Source organism: Petromyzon marinus, chromosome 28 (assembly GCF_048934315.1).
Source record: "Petromyzon marinus isolate PM22_M1 ecotype Great Lakes invasive population chromosome 28, UKy_Petmar_22M1.pri1.0, whole genome shotgun sequence".
NCBI lineage: Eukaryota > Metazoa > Chordata > Hyperoartia > Petromyzontiformes > Petromyzontidae > Petromyzon > Petromyzon marinus.
The window spans coordinates 4747338-4767566 of NC_133694.1; the positions used below are offsets into that span (position 1 = coordinate 4747338).

General features: G+C 47.9%; 1 protein-coding gene across 4 annotated transcripts in view; it reads left to right on the top strand.

Annotated features, from left to right (window-relative positions):
- LOC116946935 (histone-lysine N-methyltransferase MECOM-like) overlaps nucleotides 1–16077 on the top strand; it is a 313772-nt gene extending 297695 nt beyond the window's left edge. For all 4 annotated transcript variants that reach the window (XM_032962216.2, XM_032962218.2, XM_032962217.2 and 1 more), the window contains exons 15-17: nucleotides 7807–8121; nucleotides 9377–9578; nucleotides 10315–16077. In XM_032962216.2, coding sequence (XP_032818107.2) covers nucleotides 7807–8121; nucleotides 9377–9578; nucleotides 10315–10434 — 637 coding nt within the window. In that variant the 3' untranslated portion in view covers nucleotides 10435–16077. The remainder of the gene's footprint in view (nucleotides 1–7806; nucleotides 8122–9376; nucleotides 9579–10314) is intronic.
- The last annotated feature ends 4152 nt before the right edge of the window (nucleotides 16078–20229 follow it).

Genomic DNA, 20229 nt, shown 5'->3' on the forward strand with positions numbered 1-20229 from the left:
TAGCTTGTGAGATCCGACGATATTATCCAAATTCAGGGCCACGCATGTTGTAGACTAGCAAATGCCTCTCGCCATTACTGGCACGATAGATTCAAACAAATGTAGGGTTTTTGTATTTTTTTAATCGATTAGGCTTTGGGAGCATTGTCCAGTTCTAGAATATGAAAAGACAGCAGAACCACACTTCTGAATGTGGAACTCCAAAGCAATGACAACAATAGTGGTATCCTTTGAGGGTTCATCGTACCCATCTACCTTACAGTGGTCTCTCCGTGTAGTGGCCACGTAAGGCTTTGGGCTGATGGATGTGCTGGTAATGGCCCGGGCTGGCCCGACTGAATTTGAACGCGAAAGCAAGTTCATCACAAAACCCTCAGCCGTACAATCACCGCTGACCAAGGTGGGACCCCGTGCGAACGCGCTGTAGATGAGAACCCTGTTTTACCGCGGGCGGGGAGCGCCGAGATTCTCAGCATGTTCCACAGTGGTGCTGGCTCAGCAAATGGCATAATACCCCTTGAGCCGCACAGCCACCTAAATCACACACGCCATCACTCTTGTCCAGCGCCGTACGTAATAGACTAACCTGGAAACTTCCAACTCCGGGCCCTCGGGGGCCCACATCGGCCAGTCCTTCCCATTCACGGTTACAGCGGCTGCTGATGCGGGGATTTTAAATCGAGGTTCCGTTAATTAGGGTCCTCGCCACCCACTACAGCGCCACCTCTCTCCCACGTTCGGTCTCACCGCTTCAGATGGGAATTAAGCATGTACTACCAGAGCATGTTTTTTTTTGTTTGCATGTTCACCACACGTATACTTTGTTAATGCAGATATGATTCAGTGCAAAAGGTTTCAGTTTGGTGTTTTAACATCCTAATACACCTGTTTTGTTGCCAGAAAGGGTAAAACGTATTCTTATTTTTGCAAACTACACAGCCCGTGCAGCTGTAGAGGGACACCGATTACAACGTTTACGACAGCGGATCTGCATTTGGATCGGCACGGTTGGCTACGTACGGTGCGAAAGAAGTTCAATGCACATACATACGTACACACACACAGAAGATTGGAACGGTGGCACCATGGTGGATTGTGACGACTGCCACTTGCGAAACCGCAATATCAGGATTACACGCCCTGCGTAAACTGCTAATTGATAAGCACTGATTGTACATGTGCAGCCCTTTTGTCAATCCACTGCTGGATGAAGGGCTTTGCCACACTAAGTGGGTCATGGCGGCGGGTGAAGGGGGGCACGTTAGTGTTGGTTGCGAGAGAGTGGGGGGGGGGGAGCATCGACTTTGGAGCATAGACTCGCAGCGCAGCGATGGATTTTGCTGCTCCGCCCCTCCCCCGACGACCTCATAGCGACCGGGCGCGCAATGGTGGGTCGCTCGTGCGAGCACGATCCAGGCTCGAGCCCGCTTGGCTTCAGGAGGAGGTTCGATGAGATCAGGCACATTCCAGCTGACTTGGCCGCAGGCAGACACAGAAAGTCTGGAGACCACGTTGTGGGTTATGAGACCAGAATTTCAAAACTTATGCTGTTGCTGCCAGCGTTTAATCTCATAAGCAGAAGGGAATTGTTGTTCGTGGGACGGACAAACACTGTGGGCAGGCGCATTAATGAGCTCTCCCTTTTCTCTCGTGCCACACGCGTCCACGCGTAGGCAGGAAACCGCGCGATGCGGAACGCTCGGGGGTTCATTATTCCGTTGGGTTGGCAGCGTTCCGTAGGCCTCCTCCCGGCGTGATGCCCGCTGCGCGCCCCCTTTCACAAAACCCACCGTGCCACGGCGCGCAATCCAAGGAGGCATTACGAAGGAATTAAGTTGTCAACTCTCAGCCAGCTGCCCACAAGCCCCCCCCCCCCCATTCCTGGCCACATCTGTGACCAACATGTACTGCCCCAGGCAACGACTCAAATGCGACTGATAAGACAGAGAAGGCGGGTGGGGAGGGGGGGTTTAAGTAAATAATTTTTCGGTCTGCTTCTCAGCCCGTTAGTCTGCCTGCCAGGCTAATGACTGCAGGAAATTACTTCGATGTCAAAAAGAAAAGGCCCTGGCCGAGGGAAACGAGGAGGGACGACCTGCGCAGTGTCGCGGTTAAAGGCTTTAGCCGTCGGCGGCGAGGGAGACATCGCACGCAATGTCCCTTCCCTGTCGGCTAATCCCTCCTCCGGTCGGTAATGATGAGTGATGTTACAGACCTTCAAGTCTTTTGTAGGAAAAATAATAATTCTCTCTCGCAAATCCCAGTCCAATTCTTGTCTTAAGAGGAGCCGGGACTTCAAACGTGGAGCGCAAAGACCTGGGGTTAATTGCGTATGTGTGTGTATGCGTGTGTGTGGGCGAGTGCGTGTGTGTCTGTGGAGACGCACAGTAGTGTAACGGTAAGTACGCTGCGCTACGAACCCGGTCTACCGAGTTCGATTCCCGCTCACGGCCACCACCAGTGACGACTATCTGAACCGGTCCTGGGCCTTCCCTTGGTCGACTCAGCCTCAAAAATGAGTACCTGGTGAGGTATGCAAACATGACCACTGGGGAGATAAAGGCGGCCGGGCGTAGTGTTGGCCACTCACCCCCTCGTTTGCCGTGCCGGCCTTCGTTAGGTGCTTGCTAATAGCACTTGCCCCAACAGTCCGTTCAGGCTGTACGGGGGATCTCTATCTTTTGTCTGTCGAGTGCGGTGGTTTAGCCACACTGACATATGAACCCGGTGGGCCGAGTTCGATTCCCAGGCTCTGGATAACATCAGCGGCGCAGTGAGATTTGAACTGGTCCTGGGCCTCCCGTGCTGTGATCACATAAACCATCACGTGAACTTTGGTCATCCACGCAGCGGCGGCTTTTGGCTAGCCATCGAACGGAGATGGTCACCGTATCGCGGGCTTTTGGATGCGCTTCTGCGGCCGTTTGGAACGCTCTTCCGATAATTAGGAAGCCATTACTTTTCAGCTACTTTGTGTTTAATTTGTTGTCCTTCCCCCACACTTCCGATTAGCACGGTTGGCTACGCACGGTGCGAAAGACGTTCAACGTACACCCATCAAGTTGACGTAGCTTCTAGAATTTTAATATACGAGACACACCAATTGCAGTTGGGTTTTTGATCCTGGCCTGGGTGTCTACTAAGTTGACTTCGTGTTTAATTTAGTGGGCGAACATTGGCAAAGTTGGCTTGGTGATGTTCTTACAACGCCACATTTTGGGCGTGCAGTGCAAGCCTTACTTGACAAGTGCTCATCTCGGAACAATTTTCTAAGCCACTTTTAGCATCGCATTTCATATATGGTTAAATAAAAAATAAAAATCTCTATCTCGTTGTCATAATACACCACAACATTTAAATTACTGAACTTTCAGTGTACATATCGGAGAATTAAATGAAGACGAAAGAAGAACGGCCAAATCGCCTGTAAATTTCTGCCGTGATAGCAGAATGGAAATCGGTACAAAGGATGGAGCGGGGGAGAGCGACTCGCGTTCGTTCACTCTCTCTCGTTCTCTCTCTCTCTGCGGAACTTCGATTAGCGACTCACCTGTCAAGCCACCAACCCATGATTAATTGCTTGCTTGCAAAACTTAAGACCCCCCCACCCCGCACTCAGCCCCCCAACTCTTGGAAAAAAATGTTGACTCGCATTGACCCATGCTGCCCAAAATTTGACGTTCCTCCACCGCTATGCCCCTCCCCCGCCCCGCCCCCCACCTCCCTCCTGTCCGCCTCTGCCATCGCCGCCCTGCTCTCTCCTCTGCCCCCTCGCCGCCCGCCTCCCCCTTCTCCCACCAACCCCACCGCCGTCCCCTGTAATTATCAGTGGGTCCCAGCGCATGCCACGCGGATCCCATTTTGCAGGCGGCTAGCTCAGCGAAACTGTAATTACAAGTTACCCCCCCCACCCCCCCGCCTCCCCCCCCGCCCCCCCGTAACTGCTTTGCTGTGATCCCACGAGAGATTGTAAGCAATCTCTGCCTCTCTATTTTCTTTTATATATATGGTATCTGCCACATTCATGGCTTTTCATGGCTATATGAGATAGGTCAATTTAGCAGCGAGAACTCGGTTTGTTTTTCTTGTTACGTGTACGGATGTTGCGCGTGTATAAAAAGCGATCATTAAAACAACAACAAAAATCAAACGTAATTTAAAAAAAATAAACAAGAGCCCATCGACCGTTTGCGGTGCATTACTTTCGAGAACAATTTCATAAACCAAACAGCTGACGGTCGCGGTGGGATGGGTTTATCCAGCAGAGTAGAGGGGACGGGACCCACCGAAAGTAATTTTGCGGTGTACAATGGTAATCACTCAACTGAGACAGATCCACTCTCATTTTTCCCGAGGTCTGGAACACTTTACCCCGTGTCGTTTTTCCGAGCAAATTATTTTCCCCGGTCGCAAATGAGGAGCAGAGCCAAATGGACAGAAAGTAAGTCGTTTTTTTTTCTTCTTCTTCTTTCTCGGTCTTTTATCAATCCTCGTGCAAGCCGTCCTCTTGGCCTCTGGCTTCTTGCTGTGACGCAGCATGAAGCATTAAAGAGGGTCCATAATTGACCTCATTTCAGCCGAGAAGTGGCTGAAATGAGGGGCCACTGCTTAGGGGTGGGGGGGGGGTCCTATTTCTCGTGGCGTATCCTACAACACGCTCACGCTAGACTGGACCTTTCTGCAGTCACACCGGATTGCCGCTGATGAGGATTTGACTACTCCCCGCATTTTAGTGCGACGCCTGCCCATGCTGTACCCCTTGGCGCCTCCCCCCCTCCCATGAAACTTTTCCCTGGCCAGGAGCACAAATAAATAAATAAATATCCTTGAAGCAGGGTAGTTTCACGTCGGAAAAGTATTATTGTAGGAATGTGCGAGTTTTACCGACACAATGCAAAATAGATTGCAAGGCGTCCGAATGTGACCGCACCTCGAGATGCCGTGCAAATAAGAGGGAAACTGACACATCCGGGAGCAAGTTTGAAGACGGTTTTAAAAACCAATGGCAGCAAAAGGTATTATAGGCGCAAATTCTACAGGCACCTCGAGAGGAAGACCCCAGGCATTATGGAAAGAGAGAGCGATAGATGCTTAACATTCCCTGTTCAAATCTGGACTTGAACAGGGAATGCGTCTGAGCGGTAGGCATCTGGGAATTCCAGATGCGAGCGCTTCAGCACGGGCAGCGGCAACAGCGGCGGAGAAGGATCGAGCAATCCCCGGCCGGTGGTTGCGCCTATTTTTTTTTTACCAAGTTCCAAGCTTTGCCAACAAGAAATAACACATCGCTGGCCGTGCACGTGCCATCTCGTCAACGTCCCGCGACATGCATCTGTCCCCGAGACGCCAATCGCAATGGGACGCTACGGGGAAAAATACAGCCTTGTACTATGTCTGCTGACCGAAATAGAAATGTCACCCCCCGCCCCACCCCGCACCCCCTTGAACTCGCGGTTCTCTCTTCTTCTTGAGAAAGCTCCGATTCCGATAATTACGATCACTACTCTCCGATTCTAGTCGGCGCCTGCGTTGTCACCGAGTGAAGGGTTGCGGCCAAGTTACAGGCGGAGGGAGGGTGGGGGGCGGCCTTCGTGCCACTGCGGCGTCACCGACACACAATCGTCCGCTCGTTCACGGCGACACAACGCGCACAATGGAAGGGGAAGTTTAGTCATGTGTCCTGTGCGTTGTTTTTTTTTTCTTCATAAACCTTAGAACGATGATGTAATGGCGAAATGTAAAATAAAATTAAACGGCACGAGTCAAAGAGTAGGAGTACCGTTATTAAGGTAAAGGAGCAGCCCTGCAATTGCTTGCTAATGCAACTGCTGGCAGAAGGGCCCTCCACTAGAGGGAGTTCTAGAAGGCCTTCTACAAGTTACGTTTTCCAAGCTGCCAAAATGTCCTGTCACAAATACCCTCCGACTTCACCCCACCGCGTTGCAAACTGCCGATCCACTTACTGTGATCGACCCCTGGTACACTGCCGTATGGACAGAGGCAGGGGGGGTGGAGGTGTGGGGGGTGGAGGTGTGGGGGGGTCATTATGAGAAACTTGCCCCATTGTCTTAACTGCTGCTGCTGCTGCTGCACCGGGAGATTGAATTGAACCGGCGACCTCCGGATTGCGAGGCCAGCGTGCAAACCATTACTCCGCGGCTGCATCGCGAGTGACGGCATGAAGATTATTAAGTCGGTCAGTCCCCGTGCAGCCCATTAGGATCAGTTTATACTTAAAACCATTCCCGTGGGAGCAAACATTCCCACGAACATTTCAATGGTCCCATTGTCTACCAGTAGATATGTACTGCCGCCAGGAGGCAGTCTGTGTTCCGAGTGATAAAATAAATATCCCAAGTCCTTCTCTCCATCTCCACGCTAAAAAAAAAAACACCTTTTCTACTTTACGGGAATTCTACGGGGCTGTCGGCTTTCCGTACTCGGGTTACCAGCAGCAGTTGTAAAAAAAAAAAAGCACGCAAACTCGGGACCGGTTTTGACTTTCTGGGTCTCATTGGCAGAGTTGCTCAACAAATGCTTGCTGTTCAGTTTGCCCAAACGATGGCTAGAAGGCGCATCGGCCGAAAGACTAACGACAAACCTCTCTTATAGACTAAATATAAATTGTTGTTGTTGTTTGAGGAGATGCAGAAGATAAGTTCACTTACTTATTTATTTCATCATCCAGAATGCTCCACCGAGTGAGGACTTGGGATTTGGCACAGAATGATTGAAGTTGAGTCATTACATGAGGTCACCCTCAGTACAAGCATACCTCCATTAAATATGGCAGGGAATTCATATCGTTGCTGGGATAACATGGATTATTTATTTCGTTGTTGGAGCAGCAGTACACGCCAACAAACAACGGCAAAAACTCCAAAATAATTCACCACAGCGGTGGGGGATATCTCCATGGCACATGGTGCCAGGCCAAGTGCCCTTTAAGGCCATGCAAGAGTGGTGGAAAGTCACCGGCAGAAGGTCACAGGACAGACCCAGGTTTTTTTTTTATATATAGTCTCAATATTGACAGCAGCAGGACAATGTGTACTAGTTTCACCCTTGTCAGGCGTTTTCAATGCTGTATTGGCAGTTCACACACCCATATACACAAGGACAAAGATCCCCCGTATAGCCTTAACATAATGTTGGGGCATGTGCCGTGAGCGAGCACCTACACAAAAAAGACAAAGACACGCATGCGTGCATCAAAATTGTACATTCACCCTGTCCCGTATGCAGACACGAGAGCCATAGCCTCCCCCACTGCCCATGTCAATGCCCCAAACAGCGTCGGCAGGCTAATCGGAGGGTCCGTCTTGTTTTGTGTGCATACAAGGGGCGGCTCGTGGCTTTGCATCGGCTTCAATACACATCTGTCCCCAACCATACACCACCTTTCATTCATCTGTGGTCTCGCCCACTCTGATCTATCCCCCACAGCCCATCCCACTTGTCCCCAAAGCGACGCCTTTTCCAGTGGAGTAGACACCAACAGTTTAATTGTTTTAATTTGTACGAAATAGATAACCCCGTGTATGTGTGTGTGTGACAATTATATGAACCGGTCTTGGGCCTCCCCTAGGTCGACTCAGCCTCACACGAGTACCTGGTGTGGTGTGTATGCATCAGCACTGGGGAGATAAAGTGCAGCCCGGGGGGGGGGAGGGGGGGGGGCGTTGACCACCCATCCCCTCGTGCGCCGTGCTGGCCGCCATTAGGTGCTTGCTAACAGCCCTTGCCCCAACAGTTTGTTAACGGCTATACGGGGGTGGGGGGGGAACTTTGTCTTTGTCCCGACAGCCTCGGCGTGGACGAGGAACCGGCAGCGGAGGCGATCGCCGTGACTCCGGAGCGCAGGGAAGACCCCGAGGATGAGGACGACGTGGAGGAGGAGGAGGAGGAAGAGGAGCTGGAGGAGGAAGAGGAGCTGGAGGAGGAGCTGATGCTGGAGGGCGAGGAGGAGAGCGCCGCCGAGCGCTCGCCGGAGGAGCACGTGACCCCGGCGGCCAAGGCGGGGCGGCCCCCCGACGAAGAGGAGGAGGAGGAGGAGGAGCTGGACGACGATGTGGGAGGCGACCGCGCGGAGCGTCTCCCGTCGGAGTTCGGCACCGCAAGGTGGGGGCGGCCGGGCGACGGTTTTTCGCTTGGGTCCCTCTCCTTCTTCCCCAGGCGTTATCCCGACCGTGGCATCGCGCGTCACGTCGCCACGGGGAGCGAGTATCCGCGCGGATCGCTCGCAGAGCGGTGCCGCAAGCCTTCGCGTCAGAGAACGGCCCACAGAGCTGGACGACGCGGAGCTAACCCTCCGAGATCCCTTTATTTCAGGTCTGTTTAGCTCGGCGGCGGTAGCTACGCGAGCGTGGCCCTGACACTCTAGCACCGTCGAGGCAGCAAGGGTTTGGTGGATCGCCGCACAAATGTTGTGAATCTCCCTCGCTGTGGGAGTCGAGGTGGCACACCCCGGCTCGCCGGGAGAAGGCTGTAACAGCAAAGTTACGGACTCCTCCTTTTTCGCGTCGCCGATGTAGATGTAGAGCAACGGGTTTTGTTTCACATGCAGGTGGTCAGAGCCAGTGTCAGGACCTCACCTGGGAGAGTCAGTCCATCAATGTTCAGTTGGAGGAGCCTTGTTCCAGGGTCTACCTGGCACCTTCTTTGGCCCTGAAGATAAACATCATCCATCCCTTCTGTAGGGGAGACATTTTTGGTCCCTCAAACGTCTTGAGTTTTCTCCAGGCGCTCCAGTTCCCCTCCCCCCACCCTCCAACATGTATACATTGTTTGAAACCATCGAAATAGACGGAGCGAGGGGGCAATTGTTGGTACAGGCTCACTGCCTGGCTGCCTCTAGTTCCACAGCGATTGCGAAATTGAATTTCCAAGAATGACGACACTATATAAAAATAAACATTATTAAAGTGATCCCTTTAATGTGTCATTGTCGTCACCATCGCACCATTGTATACCGGCTGCTGTTTAACAGGCTTCCTCTTCAACAGCGGCAATTTATTGGCATTGGTTATTTCCTGCATTTCCGTATTGATACTGCCACCATGAATCATTGGCAAATCCAGGATCATGGTGGTGGCAACACAATATCCGTATTTGACACTTATCTGCGAGAATTTTTCTCATCCTCAACAAAGAAACAAAACGGTCCCTTTGTTTCGTCAAATCACGCTGTTGGGGCAAGCACCGGTTGAGAGTGGTCACTGCGACCGTACAAACAGCGCGCACACACGATAAGGTGGAATATGCCCACAGCGTCGGACGCCTCAGTCTCCCCCCTCCCCGACCCCCACACCGCGATCGCTCTCCCCACCCGCGCGCCGGTACGAACGCAGCGGCTCCGTCTCCCCCGCCCGTGCAGGTGCAGCCCGCTGGAGGAGGGAGCCCTGAGCCCGCTGGGGCCGTCGTCTCAGCTGTCCGCCCTGGAGCACATGAGCCACTTCCCCGACAGCCTGGACCTGCGCAAGCCGCTCAAGGAGCGCTTCGCCGAGCTGCCCTACGGCACTGCCACGGCCAGCCACGACGGGGTCAAGCCGCCCCTCTACCGCCAGTCCAAGTCGCAGGTACGACGTCGTCGCCGGGCGTCGTCGAGCGAGAAGCTGGCCGGTGGCGCCGCGGCCACCGGCGGTAGCGCCTTTCGTCGCTTGCGGCAGAGGTCCGCGGTCCAAACCTGGCGGCCACCCCGATTAATACGGCGGGTGTATTAACCGTAAAATATTGCACGCCGTCTGCTTTCGCGGTGGGACCTTTACAGATTCACGCGACGTCATTCGAAACGGGTAGGCCACAGCGTGCCGGCGTCACCGTCCACATTTTTCAAATTTCCCAAAATTTGTACAACCCATGCTCCTCTGGGATCACACAAGGCAACGTCGCCCCCTCCTGTGAAACCACTGCAGACCATGTCTGTGAAACACAGCAGTGTCCTCGTGATGATCGCCCCGGCGCTACAGGAATGGCACAGACACCAAATGTGCTGCATTATTATAACTCTCATGAAAGCTACTTTTTTCCCAGGGCGAAATCCCAGCTTCAGGAACAGCTTATTTGGAATCTGTCAAAACAATGACATGAGGAGGCCATTTGCTTTTCGGCCAACTCCTGGCCACCTCGAGATTATTGAGATGTGGACACCCAACCAGGCCTAGATGGACGCTCCCGCCTATCCACATGGTGGTACGGTATTGATACTCCGATTAGCACGGTTGGCTACGTACGGTGCGAAAGAGGTTCCAACATACACACACACACACACGCATATATTTGGCGTTGGAACCGAACGTTTGTGCGTGCCTGCAGGCCTACGCCATGATGCTCTCCCTGTCGGACCGAGACTCACAAGGCTCCGGCAGCATGTGGCACGGAGCGGCAAGGGCCCCGGCGGAAGCGAGCACCCTGCACCCCGTCAGTCGCCTTTAGGACCGGACAAGAGCGTGAAGAAGTTTCCCCAAGCGATATCATGAAGTAACAAACAAACAACAACGACACACAACACCCCCTTTGGGTGCGGGAAGAGAGAAAAGGAAAAAAAGACGAGAGCAAAAAAAAAATCCCTAAAAAAACGACTTTGTTTGTTGGACCAAAGCTTGATTGTTTTTTTTGTTTGGGAGATATTTTTGTCGTCGGGTAATCGTTGATTGTTTTTAGTTACTCACTCAATCCACGCAATGACTTTTAGTAGGACAAAATAATAGGAATGATTATTATCATTGTGTAAATGTAATAAGTAAGGTTTTCTTAGTCGTGGGGATCAAAGGTCAAATGAAGACTTGCGTAACCGTGGTTTTTAAATTTGAGAAGTTGGTTTCACAGCAGGGGCAAAGCCAACGTGTCAGAATTATTATACATGCACACAGTATATATATAAAATACAGTACTTGTAACTTATTGGTTGACCAAGTCAATGATGTTATGGAATATCATTTTTTATATATATTATTAGATGTTGATATGCAGTAAAACTTTTAAAAGGCTACTGCGTGCCTAAATTAATCTTGTATCTCCCCCCTCTCTGCTTTAAAAGTAGAAACAAAAATAATGTTTGATGGGTTTTACCCCGATGCGTGTTAAATGGAAAAGATGTTGTTGGAAGTTGTATTGTTTCGACGCTACCTATCATCGACCTCTGCATTTACGGAACCAAAATATGTGTTAGTTGTGGCAAATGGGTCTCCATTGTGTGGGACGAGAAGCCTCGAGCTATCGCAGATAAAAATGTGGGGATAGTTACAAAACGAGTTGCTCATTAGAAATGGTTACGTTCAGAGCCTCCCAGATAGCGCTTCACGGCAGTCTGGTAAAGTCAAAAAGTGATTCAGCTTCAATGCAGATTTCAGGTCTCAAACGAGAATATAACTTACGATTTATTAATCACGTCACTTTGTGAAGATGTTAAATTACATTCGTTTCCTTTTGTGTAGACTTTGCTGGGAGTTTTTTTTATTATTATTAGCGACGTATGCGCTGGATAGCATGCTGCATGGCATGAACCCACCGCATCAAGCCGATTTCAAACCCTAGGCGTGGCTGACATCGGCAGCGAGTGATCACCAAACCGGTCCGAGGCCTCCACATTCCACCACGCTGCAATGGACCCCCTGCCGTGATGTTTGGTCGGACAACTCTCGCGCGACCGAACTGTGTGGGGAGGTCCTTTATTGAGAGAGGGCTGTAAGTTACTTTTATTGTTATTAAAAGAAAAGCCCTTAATACCAATGACAAGGTTAATTATGGCGGCCCATGAAGCCGCATCCGTTGATAAGGATTTCACATGACAATCGCATCCTTGTGCAACAAGAGAACAGCGTACAGTATTTTGCTTTCGACACCAGATAATTCACAGACACCATGGACACATTTTGCCGAGAGTGACTTGCACTGCAGCGTCAATCAAAAGTCAGAATCTACAAGCAAATGTGCTCACTCGATTGAACAAATATTTACCCCCCCCCCCACATACCCTATGGCTACAATGCATCAAACACACCAACACCACCTGGCGACTTGAAGGCACGTGCACTAACATTTAAGTCGCCGTCTCCATCAAAGAAATCTCAACCGATGTCACTCTGCAACATTGCCGGCGTGGTCAAGCAGCCACTTGCCGTTTTCGTGGTTGACGTTCTTTTGCTTCCGGTTAAATTATAAGTATCGTGGATCGGTTACATCGAACAGGTCGCAATTACGTGAACGTCGGACTTTAACGCTGGCATGTCACTTGCTTGCACCTTTTCCAACGATTACTTCCTTTTGAATTATAACAGGGTCACGGTGAGAATGGCATTGCTGATTAAGAATATGCCTTTGTCATGCAATAATTACCCTTTTGGAAAGAAAAAAGAAAACCTCACGACGATCACGATTTAATTACCGATTGCCGAGGCACTCAATATTTGTTCTTTCCCCCGCCCCCCCCAAAGTGCAACCGGACGGTAACTCGGTCACGTCGGTCACGTGGCTCTTCGCCTCTCCTTTGTGCGAAATTTGATAGGCGTAAAAGTAAAAAAACGAACGGATCTAATATTATTTGTGTTCATTTGTCACGGAAGCCGGCGAACATTTTACGCTCGAGATTTGGAAAGTGGTTTTCCGCGGTTAGCGCAGCGGAGCAGGTATGGTGTATGTTTTCGCTGTACATAATTCCCCACCAGGCAACGTTTTTGTACACATTCTTACAGCACGTCACAAGAGGGGAGCCAATTTTGCAGTACACAGTAGAATTGTGTGGGGTTCTTTTTAGTCTTGCTTTTTGTTTGTTTGTTTCTCGTGTGTTTAGACGCGCGTGGGCCTGTAAATAGCCGGTTTGATATCATTTCCCCGTTTTTTCCAGAGCAGTATTTCCATTCGTATTTCTTCCACCTTACTTTGTTTTTAGAGTGTTAAGTGGCACGTTAATATTTAAATGAAGGACCAAGATACGTGCTCCTCGCTAACACTCATACATTAGGCATTGACAGTTTGCTCGCCAAGATAATATTGCTTCCTGCTTTATGACAATCAGTTACTTGCAGTGTAGACGTTTCGTTTTTAAAATGTAGTTATTTATTTTTAAGTGCGCGATTAAAAAAAAATTGTAGCTAAAAAAAACGGGCGAATTTTTTTTGAAAATCGAACGTGTCAATAGTATTAGCATGAAAACAAACCCTCAATTAATGTCGTGTGTATCAATTCAATACATTTCCTAACTCATCCGATAGACAAAAAAAAGAGACTATGAAAAAAAGACAGATTTTTGTCAAATGGCATTGGTGTTAAGGTGCCAAACGGAATATGTTCCTTGTATGTGTTGTGCGTGAGCATGTTTCCTTGGCTGTTTCTTCTGTGGCCCAGTATTCCCTCCCCCATCGCTACAAGTGACGTTTATTTAAGGCAGATGGAAGCGATAAGAAAGCTACGACGATTCATCCCATCCATTGTGTAATGCCCAGTTTGGTTTTGCAGATCATTCTGGCAAAGCGTCATTTTAATACGTTTCTGCAAGCTTCTCAATTTGCAAATAAAATCCCACGTGTAGCCCAAAACATAACCCTGTGCCTCCAATAACCCCAAGGTTCTAAAGTGTTCGACGTTGATTACGATACATTGAAACAAAATCCTTTAAATATTAGTCAGTGATATTAATTACGATAACGTACATATCATTTTTTTTATTCTTGAGTAGAAGCTGATCTTGTTTTTCTCCAATAATTGTTTTGTTCTTAAGCCGGTTTTTGCAAACATCAAATCACTCGTTATTGTCACGTATTTATTGTCATCGTTATTATTGTTACGAATACATCCTTAAGCTAGAACTCGTTTCACTTTAGATAGTATTGAGAAGTGTATGCGGGGCCAATTGCATCATTCGACCTCTTATTAATGATTATTTCCTACTGCTATTATTTTTCTTCTTATTCTCACATTATGGCGTCCAAGTTAATTCAATGCACTGTAGCAATAACAAAAAAGGGTCGTTTTATTTTGTTCCATCACAGATTCAGAAGAAGAAAAAAAACTCACCGAACAATTTTGTACATCAAACGGCACAACATCATTTACGAGCACTCCAATGCGATCGACTTCCAAGCCAGTTCAGGAGCTTTTGCGAGCTTCGGTGTGCGGCGTCGGGGACGCCCTCCATCATCCGTGACGTGACGGAGAAACGAGCGGCTGCAAACTTATTCCGATAGCTTCCACACGGGCTGCGACGTTTCCATTAAGAGCATTTCTCGGCGTCGTTTATAAGCCATGGTTTTCTTGAACAATGCACAAGCACATATCGTTGGGGGTAACCTCATCACACAGGCCCTTGGTCCGCAATGGATCGCGGACGACAACGGTGTCGATAGTGAACAACGGCTTACTGTTGGCAGATTCAGCATTACGTTGATCGCGAGGTTTGACATTTGCAGAGCGCAAGGCATATGATTAAACAAGTCGAGGAGGAGGGGGAGAAGGATGTAACGTGTTTAAATGACAAATGCACTTAGTAACAAAGCAGCACCCCCTGTATACAGAGTACAAGCGCACTTTAAGATGCTTCAAAGCAAGTAATGCAGAACGGCATTAGTGACGGAGGAGATTCATGAGGATCTTGACGAGACACATTGGCCGGCCTGTCGACAAAATGACCGACATTCCTCGGCCACGTTTTTTTCTTGACTTTCCCAAAAAAGGAAAACAACACATACCGGCAAATTGCTTCAGCGACAAGTTACATTTTAACGGTAAATTAGGATGAGAATTCCAAAGGATCAGGTTGACAGATTGCGAGTGAAATTATGTTAACAAAATATTAGTACTGTACCAAAAAAACACCGTTAAGGGCCCACCTTGTTATCTATGGCTAAGAACACTGGGTTGTGGAAGCCGGCTTATTTTACACAACATTCGCTTTGATTCGGACTCGTTTGTTAAAAAAAAAAACGTTAATTGACAGTGCATGCAAAATATACTTGATCTGCAATGTAGTTGAACTATAAACAGAGACTAGCGTGACATCTTTTACGTAAGTATACACACAGACTTTGTCGTTCAAACTTTGTTTTTGTTCCTGTTCGCACTTCAAATCTTGCCTGGTGCTAGGTTTTAAAACATGTGGTTGTTGATCTTTTTTTTGTATTTTCGAGCATGGTTCAGTCATGCCATTGAGAAACAACCAACACATTCGCGCATATTTCACAGAAAAAATGATCCTCACAATAATACTGTGCTTAACAAAATTCGCGGTGCAAGTGAAATCACGTTGTTCAAAGTCGTTCCGAGCTTGTGAGGATGCATCAACACTGCATTCATCTGTGGGATTATTACGTGCTGAAGGAGGAAGGGGGGGGGGAAATCCGAAAATTAAAAAAACGATGTAGCTAAAATAAACATAAGTTAATAATCAGTGTTTTTATTGTAAAAAAAAAAAACTAAAAACTAAAAAAAAATTTCGCTTTCTTAAAATGCACCACGTAACTTAATCGCAGGAGAATTCGGCAAGCCGGAAGCAATGTTGTGAGTGTATGACAGTGCTATACAGAAACAATGTTGTATAAGGTGGTTGGACCTCCTGTTCCAACATGCAGTGGCAGGCTGGGTGATAAAAGTCAACAGATTTTGTTTCATATTATTATGCATCGATATGCGTGTAGATATTTCTATTTTATTCTAAATGTTATTTTAGGGGGGTGGGGGGAGGTGGCGGGAGCGATGAGGAAGAAAAAAGCAGTTTTTTTTTACTGCCAAAATGTCATTTGATGATCAAACAACCGTTCAAGGGCGACATATTCGCGGGCTCTGGGTGACCTGAGGCACTATCCTGGCTTCTTGTGCCACCTTGTTGACAAACGAGAGCGATGACGTGTGTGCGTGTGGTTGCATTGTCGAGTAAGGCAAGTGGAATACATTTCAAAACGTAATTACAGAGTAACGTGTGCTGACCATGTTAATCTTAATAAACTTGTGTGTACCCAGAGTTAGCTCTTTGCGATACCAGGAAAAAAAAGATTTATACTTTGCAGTTGGTATGCAATACTGTATAATAATGATGATGATAATAATAAGAGAAATAAAACAAAAAAAATTGTGTGGCTTTTTTAATGTGTGGTGTACTGAGTGTGTTTTTGATCTGTGTGTGTGTGTGCGAGCGAGCGAGAGAGAACTCGAGTGGAGCGGCGGTGCAGTGCTTAGCGCACTGCTCTATGAACTTTCCGGCGAACCAGAGTTTTGGTTACCTGCTCACGGCCGACGTTAGGTGGCCCAATGTCTTAGTCGGTACAGGGCCTCATCTAGGTCGATTACAGCACTGGGGAGACAAAGGCGGCCGTGCATGGTGCTGCCCCCCTCCACCCCCCTTGTGCGTCATTCTGGCCTTCGTAAGTGCTCGCTAACAGCAACTTGCCCCGAAAGGCTTTGTGGGTGAATCTTTGTCTCTTGTCAGAGCTTAAGCATCGAGAGTGCATTAATTAAATTTTAACTTAAGACTTTCGTGACTGCAGGAATTAATATTCTTGGTTCTTTCGGTAAAGTCATGAGGATTTAAAATAAAAGTCAATTAAAAAGTATATTTCTTTCTACGTGACTTTACCGGAAGAACCAAGAATATAGTGCATTCATTGCTACGCTGCCACAGTGGGGGCAAATGGTGAGCACACTGGACTTGCAATCAAAAATTCCCCAGTTCGACTCCATCTCCCGGCTCTGTAGGTTAAAGAGTGGACACATTTCTTAAATGCCCCCTTGCCTCTGTTCACCCGACAGTATAAAATGCAGTAACGCCACGATGCATTCGATCGGCAGTTGACGTAAAGCGTGGGTATACTCCCACCTCAAGACGTGTGGCCAGTGTGGAATGGAAGAGTAGGCCAAATACTGTCTCGTGGTGGGCCCTTCCACGAGCAGTGCCATGAGTAAGCAAATTCACAGTTGTACCTGATATCGTATGTATATGTTACCGTCCACTCTTGGTTAAGTGTTTAGCGAATACAGGAGTCAGAGGAACACAAATGATTTAACATTACTCTTTGGTTCTTTCGGTAAAGTCACGTAGATAGAAAATTAATAGATCACGACGTTTCGATCGCAACACAAGCGACCGTCTTCAGGTGAGAGAGCGAAAGCTACTGAAACAAGGTCTTATGTAGGTCTGACTGAGATCAGTTAACATTAACGAAGGCGGTATGCATAGGTTAACTAACATCGATTCACCAGTATCATTAATTCATACACTCGGACAGAACAAGTCTTTTGTGCTGGAGTAAACGCCGATTGCAGTCGGGTAACAATTGTTTGTAGTAATAGGTTTTACCCTATTTACTGGCACAAAAACTGACACCTTTATTCAAGGCATCATGTTTGCAATAACCACAACACAAGCAGTCAAAATGCAAACAAAAGAGACAACTCTGATAATAATATGCACTGTCCGTGAATTTGATTGGTCCACACCCGAGACGGCTTTTCCTAGAGCCTAGTCAGTTTTTGTGCCAGTTAAAAGGGTAAAACCTATTACTATATCTTGTTACTGGCAAAGGAGGTCTCATAATGTAAACAATTGTTTGGTTAGAAACACCACGCATGCCGCTAGATGGCATCAAAAGTGTCATGCATTGCAATTGGGGGCTTGTCTGCTGTTATTTCATCCCAGAGTATGCAAATTTGTTCAAAGCTGGGCGAAACCATTCTTATGTTCCACATTATGATGGCATTTTACACAAGCGCACTCGAGAGTATTTTACAATTTCACCACAATTAGATGCATACAGTAATTTCACGGCAGTTATTCGATGCCGTTAACATACGACCAGCCAATCAATGAAGAAGACTATGTGCTTGGGGATGGCCAGGAGATGGCAGCACAGCAACGGATTAAACTATCACCACGCGTATACATTTCATAATTTAGAATTGGCATTGCTATTGTGCTGTGCATGTTGTGTGCGCAACTGAAATGAGCAATGGTGTAGCTTCAAGTGAAATCTGCACGGTGTCCCAAAAGCAGCGTTCCAACAACACCATATGTCGGTGCAGTTAAACAATTGGAATAACGAATCATGGGGCGTCCTGCAGACACCAGGCCAGAAAATCCATTTTAAGTGCACCATCAACAACAAACACGGCTGAAAAATTTACTCAGTTGAAACTAACAAAACATATGCGGAGTTGGTTCACTAACCTACCTTCAGTGTGATGGGTGAACTTCCAACTCACACGCAGTCTCTATCCACAACTGTCCCCAGAAAAGTCTTGATTTGAAGCTTTCGTGACTGCAGGGATACATATTCTTTGGTTCTTTCGGTAAAGTCACGCGAGAGAGCTGTTACAACAAGGCTGTAAAAGCAGTTCCGCTGCTGGATTGTTTTTTTTTCCGCCTGAGGATGGCCGCTTGTGCTACGATCGAAACGTCGTGAAATATTTTTTGTTTTCTTTTTCTACCTACGTGACAGAAACGTCTGACAGTGTCCTGTTGTTGGCGTGTAAAACAATTCGCAACCATTGGTTTCTTCTTCGAGCAAGCATACACTTGTACTGCACACGGTCATGTTTGGTTTCCGTGAAATGTTGTGATAACATCATAACGATGTTGATTTAAACACAACCAAACTACAACCTTACGGCAACGTTGCAGTAACGTCACGAGTTAGTTGGAGAAAGTGCATCTCTTATTACATTACTGCCGATTACAGTTGTGGAGGAGGAGTGTTTTGGGAGTGGAGGGCATTGTGGGAAGATGGAGGTGGTCGGCGTGGTTGTGATTCAATATCCATACCAAACCCGATGACCAGTGGCTTAATTATCATCAACCACCAAACAATGGGACATTTTAAATCTGCTCCCAGGCCTGTTCAATTTGGGGTTCCTCAGGGTTCGGTTCTTGGTCCTCTTTTCTTTTGTATTTGTAAGGTCCCACTGGGCCGTTTGCTCCGAAATCTGGGCCTAAAGTTTCATTGCTATGCGGACAACACTCAAATTCACTTGAGTCCGATGTCCCTTCGTCTGCCTCCATGCTTACTTCGGCGCTGGCTGTCATCCAAAAGTTGGTAGCAACAAAATGTATTTCAATTGAACGATGTTAAAGCTGGGGTTGATGCTCATTGGGTCACCCCATCAAAGTCATAAAGCTTGCACCCTTCAACATTACGATTGACGATCATGAAATCAGTCCGGCACAGGAAGTCACAAATCCATGGGTTTTCTGCGATCCCACATTGGCATTCAAGGCTCATATCTAAAAGATCACAAAGACTTAATTTTTCCATCCTCGGAATATCTCCCGTATCCGATCCCTTATGTCTTGCCTCATGCAGTAAAGCTGGTCCATGTCTTCATCTCATCTCGCATAGACTATTGTAATGTCTTACTCCCTGGGCATGGCTAAGATGGTGCTGATCCATTTGCAGCATGTTCAGAATGCGGCTGCAAGGGTGTTAACCAGAATACCTTCTTCACATCGTATTACACCCGTTTTAGCCTCACGTAGAAAATCAAATAATAGAATAATAGAATACGACGTTTCCGTTGCAACACAAGCGACCATCATCAGGTAAGAATTAATGATAAAACAGACACGGAAACAACACAGACAGACACACATGCAGAGAGAGACACACACAAAGACACACCGAGCGAGACACCTCGCTCGGTTTAAAATCACATTGTTAACTTACAAAGCAGTGAACCATCTCCCTTCAGCCTCCATCATTGACACGCTGCACCCATGTGTCCCCCTCAATGTCCCTAAGATCTGGGCATGATGCAGATCATCTCTCTGTATTCCCAGGTCGAGGTTTCGGTCTGTGGGTGACCGAGATTTTCCCCCCGTGTAGCCTTCAAACTTCGGAACGCTCTTCCACGAGACATCAGGGATCTCGGAGTCGCTTGAATTTTTTTAATGCGCTTTAAAACCTATTAAACGCTTAGTTCATTTCGTAAATTAATCTTAACCATAACCGTCTGGTACGCTGCTGCCACTGCCAAGGACAAGAGCAGACTGCAGCGTATCATCCACACTGCTGAGAAGGTAATTGCCTGCAATCTACCAACCCTCGAGGACCTGCACACGACAAGGTCCATGAGGCGAGCGAGGAAGATTATGGCCGATTTCTCCCACCCTGGACACTCTCTGTTTCAGCTTCTCCCCTCCGGCAGAAGGCTTCGGTCCATCAGGACCAAAACCTCACGCCATAAAAACAGTTTCTTCCCATCTGCTGCTGGCCTGTTAAACAAGGCCAAGGGCTAACACTGTTTTTAACA